Source organism: Chaetodon auriga, chromosome 20 (assembly GCF_051107435.1).
Source record: "Chaetodon auriga isolate fChaAug3 chromosome 20, fChaAug3.hap1, whole genome shotgun sequence".
Lineage (NCBI taxonomy): Eukaryota > Metazoa > Chordata > Actinopteri > Chaetodontiformes > Chaetodontidae > Chaetodon > Chaetodon auriga.
Genome location: NC_135093.1, coordinates 3520500 through 3537177, shown reverse-complemented (window position 1 = coordinate 3537177; position 16678 = coordinate 3520500). Strand labels below are relative to the sequence as shown.

Here is a 16678-nt window from a genome sequence, read left to right as displayed (position 1 = left end):
CATGTTAACGTACAGGGCTCCTGCAGAGAGGAAGCTGCTGTCTGATCGCTGCTCCTCAAGGGCACGGGAGGCAAAACATGAAATGAGGTAAACAGTGAGGAAGAAAAACATGTGAGGACTTTCGTGCCAGGGCAGGTTTTTATGAATGGCAGGACTTTTTTTTTTCTAACTTTCCCTCTCTCTTTTTGTGAATGAAAAACAACTGGAAAATCCAGTATAAAAGCCCGCAGCCTGCCGGGAGCTGATTGGCTGCGGCGGCGCAAGCTCCGCCCGCGGTTGCTAGGATCCCGACTGCCAGGCTTCTGATTGGCTCACAGAGGGAACCGAGACTTCATTCATAAGTCAGCGTATTCATCCGGACAAAGGCAAGAAATTCGAGCCCCTGAAAGAGGAAATCCACCAATCACGAAGCGCGTCTGACCCGAGCGAGAAAAGAAGTCTCCTTAATATCTCCAAAACACGTCTGTGAGAGAAATGACAGCACAGCTGGCGCCCAAAAGTCACCCCACTTCCACAAAAACTCACTCAAACTCACTCCAACTGTTACTTTGCGTCGAATTAAAGTTTCAATTCTGCTGCTGCGCGCGACCGAAACGCCAACATCTGTTTCCCGTCACAGCTTCGGCGCTGGACTCTTTCCTAAAGAAAGAGGAGCCTGGCAGTCCGGGCAGACGTGGCAAAAAGCCCAAGAAACAGGCTACTAAATAATCCCCACGACCTCTCCACGCGTCGTGCTCCGTCTGCCATGTTTTTAAACCAGAAAGCGCCACAAACAACCCGCACAAAACCGCTTTATTCTGCAAAAACATGTGGAAATAGTCGCTCGTGCTTTTACCTGAAAGTTGAAGGTAATGTGGCGATCTGTCTGCCACACACACACACACACACACACACACACACACACACACACACACACACATTAAAAAAAGGGATTTGTGAAGAGGGCAGCAGCCCGCTGGGTAATCACTCGCCATCACTTCCCCTCGGCATTTTTTGTGAATGGAGCTCATTATGCATGCAGCCTCCACGCAGCTCCATTCACAAGCAGCGCTCCCTCCTCTCCCTGCAGGCTGCGTGGATCTCACTCCACTCAGCCTAAATGACCACAAACGGTTAACGGATGGATTATAAGATGGATGGATATTTGGACCAGCAAGTGCCTTACACTTTAGCAAATGTACGTATGGATGAACCCTTCTGTTAACTTCAATGCTTGTTTTTTTTTTGGCCTGTTTTTTACGCGCCGGGCTTCATCTCCGTCCGTGCCGCGTCTGCACGACTTTTGAGCCGAAGCAGCTGCGTGTGCGCGACGGAAAACTAGTTCTCACTTCGCTTCAAACTACCGCAAAATCCCGACAAACTAATGCTTAGCAAGCGCCGCGTTTAGGCGTGTTTGTGTGCGGGTTTCTCCTGCGGGATGCTTCGGCTGAACAGCGCGTCAGCGTGCGCCAAATGGTCACTTTCTTCGGACGCAAACAGCGCGTTTGTTTTTCCCCCGAGAAATGTCTTGTTTTCTGTTCACCTACAGCTGCAGCGGGCTCTCATTTGTGTCTCATTAAAAAAATATTCTGATTACTTCTTGTTATTTATTTTTTTATTTTTTGCCAAAGGCGTCCAAGTGGCGGCCGCTGCTTCACCTCACACACGCCACATCGAACATGGCTGTAGCTGTTTTGACACTGATGTGCTGGAAATGCCCTGCTGGAGTCTGCTTCTCACTTCTCCTCTGTTAACATCTGTGGGTTCTTTTGCAGAAGTCGCATGGAAATGGGCCCCTAAATAGACTGTTGATGGCAGCGAAAAGGAAATACATGGACACAGAGTTACCCCCTCAGGAATCTGAAGGTATAGTAGTGGAAGCTCACAGTTTTGCCCTCTGGTCTCTTTACATGACGCATGTTTACATCACGGTCTATCAACCCCTGGAGATGTCAGTCTGAGAGCTGTGTTTAAATATCATGAGGATAAGACACATATTAGTAAGTCTGACTTGTCATTCTGCTGTGTGCTCATTAGACACTCTTCCTTTTTATCTTTCTCTTCAGACCTCTTCCAGGATTTAAGCCAACTCCAAGAGACATGGCTCACAGAAGGTGAGATTTGCCTGCAGGCTGCTTTTCCTCTTAATTTGTACTTTTCTGGGATGATTTCCACATTAATGACAGTCTGGAGGCTTGATGATGTGTCTGTCTGGGAAGATTGGTGAACACAGAGGCCTGAGAGATACAACTAACACATCCAATTCTTAATGTTATTCATCTCTGAAGGAATTATACATGCTTTAAATCGATCATAAAAATCACAAATTCTGTCAAAGCTCACTGCTGAGAGGTTTTCTGTCAGTCCCACAGCGTCACAACAGTCTTATTAATGCACTTTTACTGAAATGCTTTCATAAAACTGTGGCTTTGCTGAAAAAAAAAATGACCTCCTTCCTTTAGCTGAATCTCACTGGAGAGCCCAAAACAAAACTTTCTGATGCAACACACATGCTCATAAACCATACAACACCAAAAAAAAAGAGGCCAGAGAGAACACAGACAGGACATTATTAGCTTTGAGCATGTCCTATTTTGGCCATGTTGGCATGTAGCGTGCGTGCCAGCCAGCGGCCAATGCAAACAAACAGGCTGTTTGGCTTGTGTCAGTCAAAGGCACATAGCGATGAAATGAGGCCCACTCAGAGGCGATTGTCAGCTAGTACACTTAATAAGCGCAATGATGATGTGAACCCTAATAGAGTATTAAACTGTGTGTCAAAGGAGGGAGACAACACGAGCCGTGAGTCATTGTCTGTTTTCGGTGCTAACCTGGAGCTCAACAGTGGCAGGACAGCCGGCCTGAATGTGCTTAAAGCTGCGAGCAGAAATGAGAGCTGCACCAGGAGGTGTGAATTTCGTTGTGTCAGTTGCTTTGATGTGCTTTGATGTGGAGGTTTAAAGGGAAATGCCACTCATTTTTGACATTTAATGGGGACTACATCAGCCTGATAAATCCAGTTTAAAGTCCCGCTCTGCAGGAAAAAGGATGTTTTGCTTACTGTTGCTTCGCTTGAATGTTTGAGCTTCAGTATGCAGAAGGATGCGTGTGCAGTTTGACACCTGAAGGCTGTTTTCACATTTATCTGCTGCTGGCGGGGACGTTTCTCTGTGCTCACTTTCAATCTGAGTTTTGTGACGTCACAGCTGCTTTGGAAACCAATCATGGTTCAGCTTCTGCAAGTGTGATGTGGAACGCTGAAGCGTCCACTGAGAGTGGACTTTTCAGGGAAGCAGGAGACATTTTGGCTCCTTCAGTATTTGCTTAGTCATAGATTTTAGATCCTTTTAATGTGGGAGAAGGAGAATGTGTAATTTTAAGAGCTGTTTGTGTGGTGCTGTTATTTTTAGAGAAGGGGAAATTCTCATACTTAGAAATATAAAGTCTCAGTACTTTGACCATGCAGACCAGCAAAGTGGTGAAGTCCGGCTGTCCCGCTCAGAGGCACCCTGGAAGCGGTCGTGTCTGCCCGAAGACCAGACATCTACATCGAGCCCGCTCCCGGCCAGCAGCCGCAGATGGGGAACAATGCTGTTTCCACATTCGCTTTCTCACCTTTTCTCATGCGGCGTCAAAACCAGCAAGTTCACCTCACACCGGCGTCTCACGCAGACAAAGACACAAGAGCCAATAAAAGTGCAACAATGGGTGTCGCTTCAAAGTTGGAGCCTGTTTGTATTCAGGGATTTCACAATGAAGGCCACCCTTAAAGGCTCAGCTCACCAAAAATGAGCCGCCTCACTACAATGGAGGTGGAGAGAATTTAGCTTGACATAAATGTTTAAAAAGTTTGTCCAAGAAACAGTCCCTGTGAAAGCAGGCAGTAGCAGGGGACGCTGTTGAATGTCTTTAAATGTAATTTGTCATAGATAAATTTTCCATTCGCCTCCATTGTTCTGGTCGAAATCAGAGACACGTGTGTCAAAAGCTTCGCAAATAAAACCTAAACTATCAGCATGACTAGACGCCGCTGTGAGGACAATGAGAGCGCATGTTTTCAGTGAACCGTCCTTTAAAAAGGACTTTATTTTATTTACTGAATTTACAAATTGGGTGGCAGCTTACTGTTGAGTCACAGAGCGAACAAGGCCCCAAAAAAAAAAAAAAAAAAAGCAGGGTAGAAAGATGGAAGTGTAACTTTATCAAAGTGTTATTTAACCCTAAGTACTGGCTTGTTTTCAGCTTCCCCGGCTTAGACCTCTCCTTTCCTGTTGCATTAATTAAAGACCTTATCATGACTGATTGCAGTTGTGAGGGATTCACCAAGATTGTAAAAGCTGGGTAGCTGGAGGGAGTTTTTTTTTTTTTTTCTGCCAAAGGAGAGCGGAAGCGAGGCAGAAAGGGTGAAGTACTGAGTGGCGAGAGTTCAGGAGCTTGTCACATCTTGTCTCATTTTGGCCTTTAGGTTTATATGACTGAGGCTGCTTAGCTCCTCCCAGGATCTCCCACTGAGAGAAAAAAAAAAAGTCATTCAAGGTGCCTGGAAGCATCGGGGAGAACATGCGTCTGCGCTCGTATAAACACACTTTCCTTCTTGTGCTGACTTGCATCTCAAAGCCCCTGACGAGGTGTTCCTGGAAACAAATCAGATACACACGCACGCGCTCACACACACACACACACACACACACACACACACACAGGAAAGTGCACCAGCGCACACCGGGGCTGCGATAATGTTTGATGCTCATCGTCCGTGTGTCTTTCCTCTTCATGAGGTCCAGCGTGTTCCGTTTTGGACATGTTGAAACCAGTGGAAATGATTGATTGTTGGATCTGCAGAACTAAATATTGGCTGCTGCTCTGTCTCGCACAGCAGCTTTATTTCTCCTCCCCGAGGGCGAAAGACTGAAAAGTTAAAAGGGGGTAATATTATTATGGTATAGTAATCCACAGGATGCAGAGTTGTATAAGAAATCGATGTCATTTATCTGAACATGCTCCAAAACGCCGTCATCCGGTTTCCTCTGCACAGGAAGGAGGAGTGTGACGACAAGAAAGTGCATTTGAATTTCTTATTTCCTCTTTTTGTCCTGTGCGTCTGCTGCTCTCCCTCTCCAGAGGTTTGGTTTCTGTGTTGTGTATCATTGTCTGGAAATGATGGATGAAGTGAGAGAGAAGAGGCTGTTTTAGCTTGAATTCTGGGTCAGATTTGGGCTTTGGGTGAGCTTACCGTCAGATCGACCTGTGCAGAGTCGTGCAAATGTCTATTTTTGGGGGGAGAATACAAGAGATGTGTTTGAGTCTTTATTTTGTGAAGGCCAGGACTGAGGGGCTTTTGTCCACTTTTAGCGAGTGAACGCTGTTGAAATACCGTCAACATTGCTGCCACTTTATTTTGTAGCCCATTACGCCCCTGATTGAGTCCATGATATTTAATGATACCATCAACTTTTCCCTACCAGTTAGCTTGTGCCATGACGTAAGTGTGAGTCCCGGCAATGGAAACGCTTTAAAAAACCCCCAGAACCTTGCGGAGCTGGAGCGCTGCCAGACTAAGGGGTTGCTAGACCTGGTCCTGCTCCACGTTTAGGGTTAGGTCGTTAGCTCAACAGCATGCCGGCGCGCTCTCGTCTCCCCGGCTGAATTTGACCTCCTCACCCCTTGTAGGGTGTTGGCAGTCGAACGATTTGGGCTTTTCTAACCTGTTTGTGTGACTCAATGTCCAAAGCTCAAAAGGACAATTGTGAATGGGTTTGGATTCCTAAAAAAAAAGAGCTGTACAATAGTGTCTGTCTGGCCCCGCTGCACCTGGGCTTGGCACCACTGACTGAGCTTTTTCAGTTAGATCCTAGATGAGTTTCATTATGAGAGAGTGTCTAATCGGGGCCACTGAAATCGTACACCACTGCAGCTCATTATGTTTCACATGCAGATATCACACATACCATAACGCCACACTGACTGTCTATTTTTACAAATCATTGTAAGCTGCCTGTCTCTGACACTCGCTGTGCACGTTTATGTCTCACAGCATTTTGGCTTGTATGATCTCGGCAGAAATGTTGACTTTTCCCACGAATTCACTCTGAAGAGGGGCTTTAACCTTCACTTTCACTCCTGATTTGAGTCTGGTTTCCTCGTTCTTGACTCCTCATCTATGCTGCAGATGAAATCCAGGCTACTTTGAGTCTGTTAGACAAGAGTTCCCAACACTTTGGGACAGAGGGCGAATCTGAAAAGCTGTTTTGTCACACCGCTTGACAGATGTCCTCACCTGTTTAGCCAGAACAGCCTGTTTAGTCTCTTTTTCTGCAGTGGAAATGGAAATTGTTTAACGGCAGGTAATGTAAACTTGACCGTTGCTGTACAGATCTTGGACTGTTTGAGTCACTGAGAGAAATTACTTCTCGATTAGGATGTCTTAATGGAGACGATGGAAATTTCTTTACCGTCTACTGATTGGACGTCAACTTGGCTGTGGGTTGACTTATAGACAAAAGTTCATTTGGGAAAAGTGGGTTTTGAAATGTGGAAAGAGGATATTATGAATTAAAATGCTGATTTAAATGACTCGCAATAAACTTTTTTATGGTGAGAAGAAGCAGGAAGAAATAATAATGGGCTGAGCTTCTTATAAAGTGATTTATTTCATAATTTAATGGTTATATTTTTGAACGCTTTGGGTCTCCATATAAAGGCCAACGCGTGTGTCCAACGCGTTTTTAATTGGCTGAAATCTCTCAGCTTCAGTCAAAAGTCGATGCTGCCAAGAAATATTAAATGTTATGTGAAACGAGGCGGCAGGTTGACTTCTGTGATGCGTTCAGGCGCCCCGCGTTCTTGTGTATTGATCTATATGTGAGCAAAGTGCCGACACGCTGCAATAATCGTGAAGTGAAGGTCGCCTGCGTGAAGCCCAGCCTCGCTCTGGTTCCCATTTCAGGGAGCAGAAGAAAATAAAGCAGAACGAGGAAGGAAATGAGACAGAAAAGGGTCAGATTTGGTCAAAAATACAACCATGGTAATAACAATATTAAAGTTATGATTTTTTCCTTCTAATTTCAGCTCAGGTTCCTGACAGTGACGAGCAGTTTGTTCCTGATTTCCATTCTGAGAACTGTGAGTAACCCACTTTCAGTTTCTTTGTCCTCTCAATATGTGTATAAACGTACTGTATGTGTGTCCGCGCCACTAAGTGGATTTTTACATGCCCCAAAAATCAGATTTTCTGACCATATGCTGCACAGATCAGATCTCTTTTTTATTGTTTATTCAATCAGGTATTGATTCATGCAACATACAGAGCTGTGCATGGACAGTCTCAGCCATCTTTCAGATTTGGTCAGCTGGCCTGCTCGTGCAATTCCGGCTAAAGTATGCATGTCATGAGAAAGTGAGGATGACACTGGTGGTCACATTTGGGCTGTGAAACCACCAGAGGCTTAGGTGGGGATACTGTAACCCGCTGATGTTACAGTAATCTCTTTGCTAGACAAAGCTATGCAGAAACAGGAGGCCTAATGAGCCAGTCATCACCAAGTGAATTTGGATGCCGGCATTATGTGCTGCCGTCACCCATTTGCATGCCTTTGAAAAGCTGAATGGGAACGGCCCAGGAAACCAGTAAAAAATTATTCAGGGCCCAGGTACAAAGATGGCCCTTTGTGCACGTCGGAAGGTGTAAAATGGAAAAGCAAATTCCTGGGCTGCACAACTGAGCGGCTATTTGAATGACTTTCCCTTTCTTGTTCTGTGTCTTAACAATGGCTGTTCAGGATCTGGGTGGGAGTACGTGTCGCTCTACAAACAGTTTTTTCTGTCCCATTCAACACCCCGCAGGCTTCCCCATCTTTAGCAACAACGCTGAAACGGTTGGAAACATAAAGAGAACTTGAAACACCTCGAGAATAATCTCATCAGGGTTTGTACAAGTCCTGGAAAGTTTGCAAAGGGCTTATTTCTAACAGCTTTTGATGTTGAATTTGAATATTCTTGGAAAAATCTTGAATTTTATCATAATTTGGTGTTTCGTCTACACAATCACCCCTTAAAACCACAAATCTGTTAATATTCGAAGTGAAATCAGCTAACATTAGGTGGTCATGACCGAAACAGACAAAGTTAACATGAACAGCTGGTAAAACAAACACGGTGACAGTAAACATTGATTGCTGTGGGCATGTTGGACTTCTTTTAAATGTATTTTTCACAATTGCATTCATGCAAACAATTTAGAAGTGATGATAAAGGCTTCCAGAATTTGGAAGGTACCTTGAAAGTGCTTGAAAAGGCCTTGAGTTTCCCTCCTGAGAAGCTGCAGGAAGCCCGTCTTCATCTCCAAAGTAAAAGTGACAGCTCTCAGTCCCGCTCAAAGGCGCTTCCTCTCGTTGAAGCCCATGTGTCTTTTGTGTGTAAACATCATGTGATTTAAGCAGCTCCGAGTCACAGCCGCTCGGCCCCTCGGTGACACATGCCCTGCGCAACATTGTCGCTCTGTGTTGGCCAACAATGCGGAGGAGGAAGTGCAGATGAACCCCGGGGCACGCAGAGGCCATGTCTACTTAACCCCCTGACCTGTCAGCCAATCAGCTGTCAGGCCTCTGCTAACGGTTGACCAGGGTATGATTTGCAGGGTCAGGGGGGCTTCAGTTTGACGGGCAGCTCACTTATACGCCGCAGAGACACTCCCGCGTTGACAGACAGCGTCCCTGCTGGTCGCAGTCAATAGCCGCGGAGTCCAGTTCGAGCGTCTCTATTCAGCTTCGACTTCTGAAAAATTGAAGCTGACAAGCGACTATAAATATATTCATCTTTGTGCTCGTTGTGAAAGCTGTGCGCGGCCTATTAACACACACAAAGGCTCATCTTTTCCCATGCTGAACTGAAGGCATTCTCAGCATCTGGTGCACTTTTAAAAACAGGTGACTCACCTGTTTTGGAAACTCGAGCACATTAAAAAGAGGCCTAATCCCAGGTGACCGGAATATAATTGAGGCTTGCATTGAAAACGGCGCCCTGCTGAAATTAAACATTGTTGTTTACTGAGTCAGGTTGTTACCTGCACGGGCGTGGCGTTGACGAAAAGAGGGAGCCGGTGCAACGGCAGAGGAAGAGGACGCAAAAACACTGGGACATGGTGGAATGCTAGATTAGGGAAGAGAAGGGGGGCGAAGGAGGGATTGTGCAATACCTGCACATCTGGTAAATCTATCTCATCTGGTTCATTCTCCCTCAGTTCGCAGCTAACAAGCGTGCTCTGTCTGCAGGCTGCCATTGAGGGAAGGTTATGCAAACATGCAACTTTTATGTACTTGCTGACCTGCATGTTTGTGTGCTTAAAGGTTATTGGCGATATCAGTGCGTTGTAGTTTTTCCAATGAACTGGCGAATGCATGGAAGTCTTAAAAGAGGTGATTTCAACCTCAAGCTCATCAGGAGGGGAGGAGGATTGATGTCTGGTTTTCGGGGCTGACAGCACCTTCAGGGGTTATCCTCGCCTGACGCTGGGCTGTCGGACTGACTCCTTTGTCTGTTTGCCGCCTGCGGGGACCAAACACACGGAGGTGTCAGTCAAATTTATCGTGCACATACCTCATTAATACGGCCTGTGCATGTCACTGCTTCACTTTTTGTGTCGAAAAGTCTGAGAGGCTTCAGCTGGAGCGTTAAGCGAGGCATCGCCTGCGCCGAGAGCTCGTTCTTCTTTGTCCAACTATGTTGTTTACACTTGGAGCAGCTCGAGAGATGTGACCCATTCATAAATTTTCTTCCCTGTGTGCGTAAGAGGAAGTGTGCCTCTCCCTCCCCCCTCTCTCCCTCAGTCCTCGGCTGCTCTCTCCTTCGGTCTTCATTCATAAAAAAGCCCTACAGTACTACAGATCTCCCCCTCTCTGACACCCCCCTCCTCTCCAAGTGGATACTCCAAACCCCTCCCTCCCTTCCTGTGTCTGTACAAACTAAGTCGAATTTAAAAATCTGGACACCCTTCCCTCCCCTTTCCCTTTTCTCTCCACCTCTCTGTCTCTCTACGCTCACACTGAGTGTTCCAAGATGTGAACTAATCCAGCGATTTCAGAGCTGTGTGGGACGATTGTTTAGTTTTGTGCCTTGCAGTAATTATATGGGAAGTTGTGGCTATAGAATGCCGTTACAGTGCTTTTCAGAGAGAAAGCAAGAAGAGAGCGGAGGAAGTAGAGAGGGAAAAGAAAAATATGGCAGCTTCTGCCAAAAATCTGAATCCTCTTTATGATTTTTATTTGTGTTTTAATGCTTTGTGTGCAAGGTTTTCTGCTGTGATACTAGATTATGCTGCAGGGCTGCACAATTAACTATAAAATTACTCAAATCTTCATATATATTTTGTTTAAAGCCCAAAGATATTCGGTTCATAGCCGGACAAAGAAAACCAGCAAATCCTCACAGCTGCTTTTACGCTTAAAAATACACTTAAATTATTAATTAACGCTCAAAAAAGCCGCAGATTAAAAGAAAAGTAGCACAAAGAAAAGCTCCAGTAACTCGGCTCTAAGCAAATCCTCCCAGCAGTGTGTCTCTCTGCCTCTGTGTGTTCTGCTTTGTCATGAATTCACAGCCTTCCTCTTGTTTGGGTTGTTTTCCTGGATCAGAACTGGCCCAATCAGGCCCTGTTTGGAGCATGGGCCGATGGCGAGCGGAGCCCCTCCCTCTCCAACTCCCTCTCTCCCCAAAAGAGAAACATGCAGCCCAGTGTTCTCCACTTTCCAAAATACAGCTGCTATGCAACAAAGTGCGCAAAAACAGCCATGTGCCTGCCAGACGTGCGCGGACACCGCTCGCCTCCTCGCTCCGGGGAGGCCGGCCCTGCGTTTGCGGCGCTGTTTTGTTTTGCTTTTAGTAAAATGGTTGATTTCTCTCATGTGGAGAGATGATTTCTTTTGACAGCCTCTCATCCACTTACTCATGCACACACATAAACACACTTGGCTTGGTGAACACACACACACACACACGCGCGCGCACACACACACAAACTTCAGCCCTGCAGTTTTATGAATGGGTTGGTTGTGAAAGACTGGCTGAGGCAGCAGATTGAGTTCAGGGGAGTGAACCTTCATTCATGACATTGGGGGACGTTACTCCACCGCTAACAACACCTATGAGAGGTAGAGAGCTCATTTTTCTGTCAGCCTTCATCCGGCTACACTTTCTCCAGATTTAAGTGTTTTGTTTTTGGCGTGTTTGTCTCCAGTTTTATCTAGATTCATTCTTTTACTTCTTTACCGTAATTGCACTCACATCTCAAATTTTAAAGCATTTCAGTTGAATTTGTTTTGTGTTCGGCTCCTAAAAAAAGGACTTAACACTTAGTGCTGGTTTACAACATTATTTAGCCACATTTAGTCAATCACATCCAATGAAAATGGGTTTGTAAAGGCCAAGCATGGAGAGTAATAGGCGTTTAAGAGCTTCCAGTGGGGGAGTAAAAGCTGTACCTCCGCGTGTTGATTCAGAACAGCCCTGTCAAAGCCAGGAGGCCGCGGGGATTTGAGCCAGGCAGCACAGCCCGAGTGTCAGCAGCATAGCTTTGTGAATGGACGGCAGTGTGTGTTTTATTACAGGAGAGTGAGGGGAGGTGTGTGTGGAAGGAAAAAAAGTGTTCGTGTGTGTGTGCTGCTACGTCCTCGCGACGCTCATGCGTGCCTGTACATTTCTTTCTATGCCGGCTCGGCTCTCTGCAGCTGGAATGTTTCCTCTTTTCGAAAGCGAGCGCAGACCAAAGAGAGGAACAGATGCTGTGAAAGAGACGGGCGAGGCCGTAAAAATAACAGTAGTTGAACTTGAAGCAGTCATTAATAAGAAGACACTGGGAGTGTGTCAGCTGTGCATACACAGCAGTGATGAATTCCGGTTTGGACATCTTGCCTCTTGATGGACAATCCCAGTTTATCACAGTCTAGTTTCGGCCGTCATTCATATCAACAATAATAAGAGTGTACTCACCTCGTTGGTGAGGTCTGGAGATGTGAGCCAAACCTATGTGGAAGAGGAAAAAAGGGCAGAGGATTACCCAAACTGTCCATTTCAACATCCATCACAGTTAATAAACAGGCCTCAGCTCAGCTTTGACTCACAGATATTGGTGCATTCGTGCAATGAGGGATTATTAGCAACATCGGGTGTGTCCACGTTTGGTTTTAATCCAAATAAAGTGGTTTAGGTGAACTTTTGCTTCTGAAACAACAATTCGACAAAGACACTTCAGGCAGCACCTGGCCAGGTGAGCAGAGGTGATTAAGTCGGCAGGATTTGAGCTGTTTTGCGCAACTTCTGTCACTGTTTGTTATCCTCGTTTGAACAATGATTGTTTCTGGCGTGACAGGATTTTTAACCTGCTCACAACAGCTATGAACACTTTTGCCTTCGGCTGTGTCACCTCGTACAAACCAGGTGGGTTCAACCCCGACCATTAACCTTTCTGAACATCTAACTGCTTGTGTTTCTTGCGCCCTATGGGTTGTTATATCTAATCAGTTACAAAGTAGAGAGTACAAAGTAATCGTACAGTTAAAAATGCAAATGAAACCCAACTTCTAACGAAGCAGAAGAATCCTTCTGGAGATGTTTCTGCTGTCGTCTCTTGGCCAGCGTTCACACTCGGATCTGTTTTCCACTTACAAATGCCTGCCATGTGCACACATCAACACGCCACCACACACGGTGGAGGAGGTGGCTGCAGGGGGTGGACCTACATAACCTGCTGACACAGGCCAGTAGGTGTGTGGAGCGAGCCGAGAGCCAGCGTACGGCCGTATCGATCCACGCTGATCCAGGAGAGCGGTCGGAGGAGATGGAGAGGGTTGATAGATGACTTGATAAAGATAAAGCGCAGATAAATCAGCATGAAGGCAGATAGGGGAAGGAGAGGGGTAAGAGGGGGTCAAACGTGCCGTGAAGCATTACGGTCGAGATCCTGATCAGGAACTGAGGGGGGGTTGCGAGAAGAGCGGGAAGAACTGTGGATGTGGCATGTGTGCTGATAATTTCACACAAGGTGTCCCGGCCTTTCTGTGCGTTATCTCCTTCTGATAAGGCCTGGAAACAGCAGCTCCAAACACACGTACAGGCATGCGCTGCCACATGGGCGAACAAATAAATGAAACCCACCCCTCCCTCGCATCCATGATACCCCGGTGGGCGGTGGGAGCTCATTATATCATTTCAGTAACAGTGTGGGGGTGGATCGATCGCTACATTAAACATTAAGAGGGGACAGCTATATTGGGGGCTGAGGGATTGAGAGTGAGGAGTCAATATTGTGCCAGATTAATTACATCCAGCCCTCGCCTGTGACGGGCTGTCCCTCTCGCAGCACATGTCCCGGGACAGGGATGTATTGTATCGAGTCCACTAAACAGCAGTGGAGCAGTGAGATTTATGACTGGTCAATGGCCATTTATAAAAAGCCAACGCGGCACAATTGAAAGTCAAGTGGACAATAGGGAAAACGTGAGATGTCAGAACATTTACCGATTAAAATTGCGATCCCTCGATGCTGCCAAGACCACGGAAATATGAAATGTATTAATATATTTTGAGTGCTTTTTTTCCCTTTTCCGATGCCGTGGTTGTGTAAATACACTGTAAACTCTTATTAGGACTTGGACATTTTCCTTCCCTCAAACCATTTTTTATGTTCTCCTCAATCACATCCTTGCTCAGGCTGAATATCCATCTCTTCTGGAAACACAGAGCAATTATTTACAGCACCCTAACTGGAGTAAATTAGGGCTCTTTGTCCATGGTTGATATCTCATACCAGCGCTGACGGATCGAGAGATCATTGAGAAAAAAGCTGAGTGTACTCGTTCAGATGAGAACATTCCCATCACTGCAGACTGATGCTGCCATCTATTTCCAGTTGACAAAAGGGAAGTGAAACCTTTATGTCTGCAAAAACTTGCTGTGCTACTGCCTTTCGCATGATGGGTCTACATCCTGTTGGCCAACGCAACATGATGCACCAAAAAAAACGGTTTTAACGACCAAACAATAACTAAATAAGTAAATAAAATAAAGTTTGTGAGAAGGGCCACAGGGCCGGCCTGGCCAATCATCTGTCTCACTGATACCATTGTATTTTCCATCAATCTCGTTAGGCTTGTTTGGCAGGTATCTGACAACCATTCTTTAAATATTCAAGGAGGCTGAAGCATTATCAGATGAGAGAGGACGACCTGTAAATCAGATAGAGCGGACACTAATGGATCCAACACTCCTGGGCTCCCTGAGCAGACAGATACTGAAGCCACTCTTGGGCCTGCTGGCTCTCAGAGATGAAGATGAGTTTGTCAGTGCTGGCCGGGCTGCTTTTCTCTCTGTATCTTCCTGATTGTGCAGTGACCTGAGAGGCACACACACACATGTCCAGCACATGTTTCCATGCATCAGTGGAATGACTGGATACAATCTGCAGTCGAAACGGTCTGGATCATATTGTACCGCCTCGCTTCCCTTCCCCTCTGTTTCTCTTTCTCGCTCGCTCTTGCACAGGATTTTTCCATTGAACTATAACCCACAAAGCCAAAACACAGAAAATACATATGTGGTCAAAATTAACCAGATCAGAATCTGACTTTCTGACATTTGTTAAACCATATGAAATCTGAAAATGTATAATAATGGTGTGTGTAAGTAGTGTTCAGATCTCTTACTTAAGTAAAAGTGAAAGTACCACAGTATAGAAGTACTTACAAGGAAAAATCCTGCATTTAAAACTACTTTACTCAAGTGAAAGCACAAAAATATTATCATCAAAAATCATAATCCATTTCAAAATAAGATATATTGTATTTTTGTATTACAATTATGCATTATTGTGTGGTGGGTCTTTGTAACTGCTATTTAGCTATGGTGCCTACTGCTGGGTGGCAGAAATACATCATAATATTAGTTGATTAGCTTTTGGATAAATCGTCGACTTTGCATAGTAGCTTCAAACTAAAGCTGTCAAAATAAATGCAGTGGAGTAAAAACATTTGCCTTTAAAATATAGTGAAGTAACGTATATAAAGAAAGAGTGAGCAGAGTGTTGTGTGCTCTTTGACGCCCCTTCGATATGTTAAAAATTTTCATTTGTGTGCCTTAACAAGTTTACAAATGTAGTAAACCAGCTAAAGCTAGCTTGTGAGTTAGCCACAGTTAGCTTCAGCCAAAACTAAATGTTGTTTTCTTATTAGTTGTTTCCTGTCACTGAAAAATAGTAATTTTGATGAACAACATTTTTTATCATCCAGGTTTATATCATGTGTAAAGTACCATTGAGAAGGAACACCAACTTAGCTACTTAGCTAGTCAATGTAAAAGGTTGGCTAGCTAGCCTAGCTAGCTGTTAACTGCAATTTTAGCTTCAGGCTATTTTGTGTTGTGAAGCTAGTTTTGCTATTAATTTTAAACTACTTTTAACTGAATTACTCTAACTTACATTAAGCTTGATTTTAACTTGCTGTAAGTATTTAATATTTAGTTATATATAAATAACGTATTCAAATATTCATTCTCCTTATCTGTACAAGACCTACAATCAAATCCATCTCATGGTAAGAAGATAACGTAAATGTGCGTTCTTCTGAGAAGTCAAAACCTGTGTACAGAACTTTAAAATGACCATGAAAGTACAGGTTATATCTAATTTATAATGCATGTTTTTACTGTCAAATACTTTAAAATTATGCTGTTGGGTGTCCCTCTTACGCCTCCCTCTCACCACCATGTATTCAGCTAAGCAGCTAATGTCATTTGCAACCCATGTGAATCAATAGCTTCCTTTTTAACCTTTAAAACCATTGTGGCATAATTGGCATCCTTGTTCTTATTGATCCGTCACCACATACAGGGAGAGAACCAGGTGTAGACAGCTTGCTTTTAGTGTGCAGCATACTGAGGCCTCGTGCCGCTTGTGCCGCCACATATCATGTGGGATAAGAACCAGATCTCCAGATAGTCCTGCAGTGGATCCTCTAAGAGTAAGACTTGAGTTGTATTTGTATGATTGGTCCCATTAACTGTATATTTACGCTACACTCACATGTTCCTCAGTTTAGCAAGCTCCAGTCACCCTGTTTGACACTTGGACTGATGTCCAGTGAGTTATTGTGAACGAGGCTGTCATGTGCTACAGACTTCCAGAGGCTTAAGACCTGGCCAAGTCGCCCATAAACATCCAATGTAAGACTCTCCAGATCCACCGCTGTCTTCAAACTGGATTTCCCTACACTAGGGCCTTTAATGGTAGGAAATACTCAGTCTAAAATAAGATGGGGGAGTTCATAGCGAGGTCTCGTCAAACAGCTCCTTCACAAGTGATATTGAACTTTTGGTATACATTAGAGTTTAATCCCCTGATTTTGTCTAGATTCTAACAAAAGGTGTCAAAAATGTAGATTTTGAAGGTGGATTAATGAAATTTGTAACACTGCAGTCCCACCATCCGTATTTATGTGCAAACCAAATCTTTTTGCACAAGCTCTCGGTCAGCGCTGTTTGTGTTTTTTAGGAATCCCACAGGAATCCAATAGTGCTTCCCGACATGGTCCGCACCACCTCCGTATGGCTCAGCTGAGGGGCCCATTGTGCAGAGAGAGTGTATGAGAGTGTGTGTGTGTGTGTGTGTGTGTGTGTGTGTGTGTGGAGGGGGTGACATCCCTGCTCCTGCGATTTG

The 16678-nt window shown here is 45.0% G+C and overlaps 1 protein-coding gene across 1 annotated transcript in view; it reads left to right on the top strand.

The window, feature by feature from the left end:
- The first annotated feature begins 936 nt into the window (after nt 1-936).
- Nucleotides 937-16678, top strand: part of etv4 (ETS variant transcription factor 4) — a 30192-nt gene continuing 14450 nt past the window's right edge. Inside the window, exons 1-4 of the mRNA XM_076759742.1 lie at nt 937-1177; nt 1755-1845; nt 2046-2093; nt 7048-7101. Of these exons, the coding sequence (XP_076615857.1) occupies nt 1121-1177; nt 1755-1845; nt 2046-2093; nt 7048-7101 (250 nt within the window). The 5' untranslated portion in view covers nt 937-1120. The remainder of the gene's footprint in view (nt 1178-1754; nt 1846-2045; nt 2094-7047; nt 7102-16678) is intronic.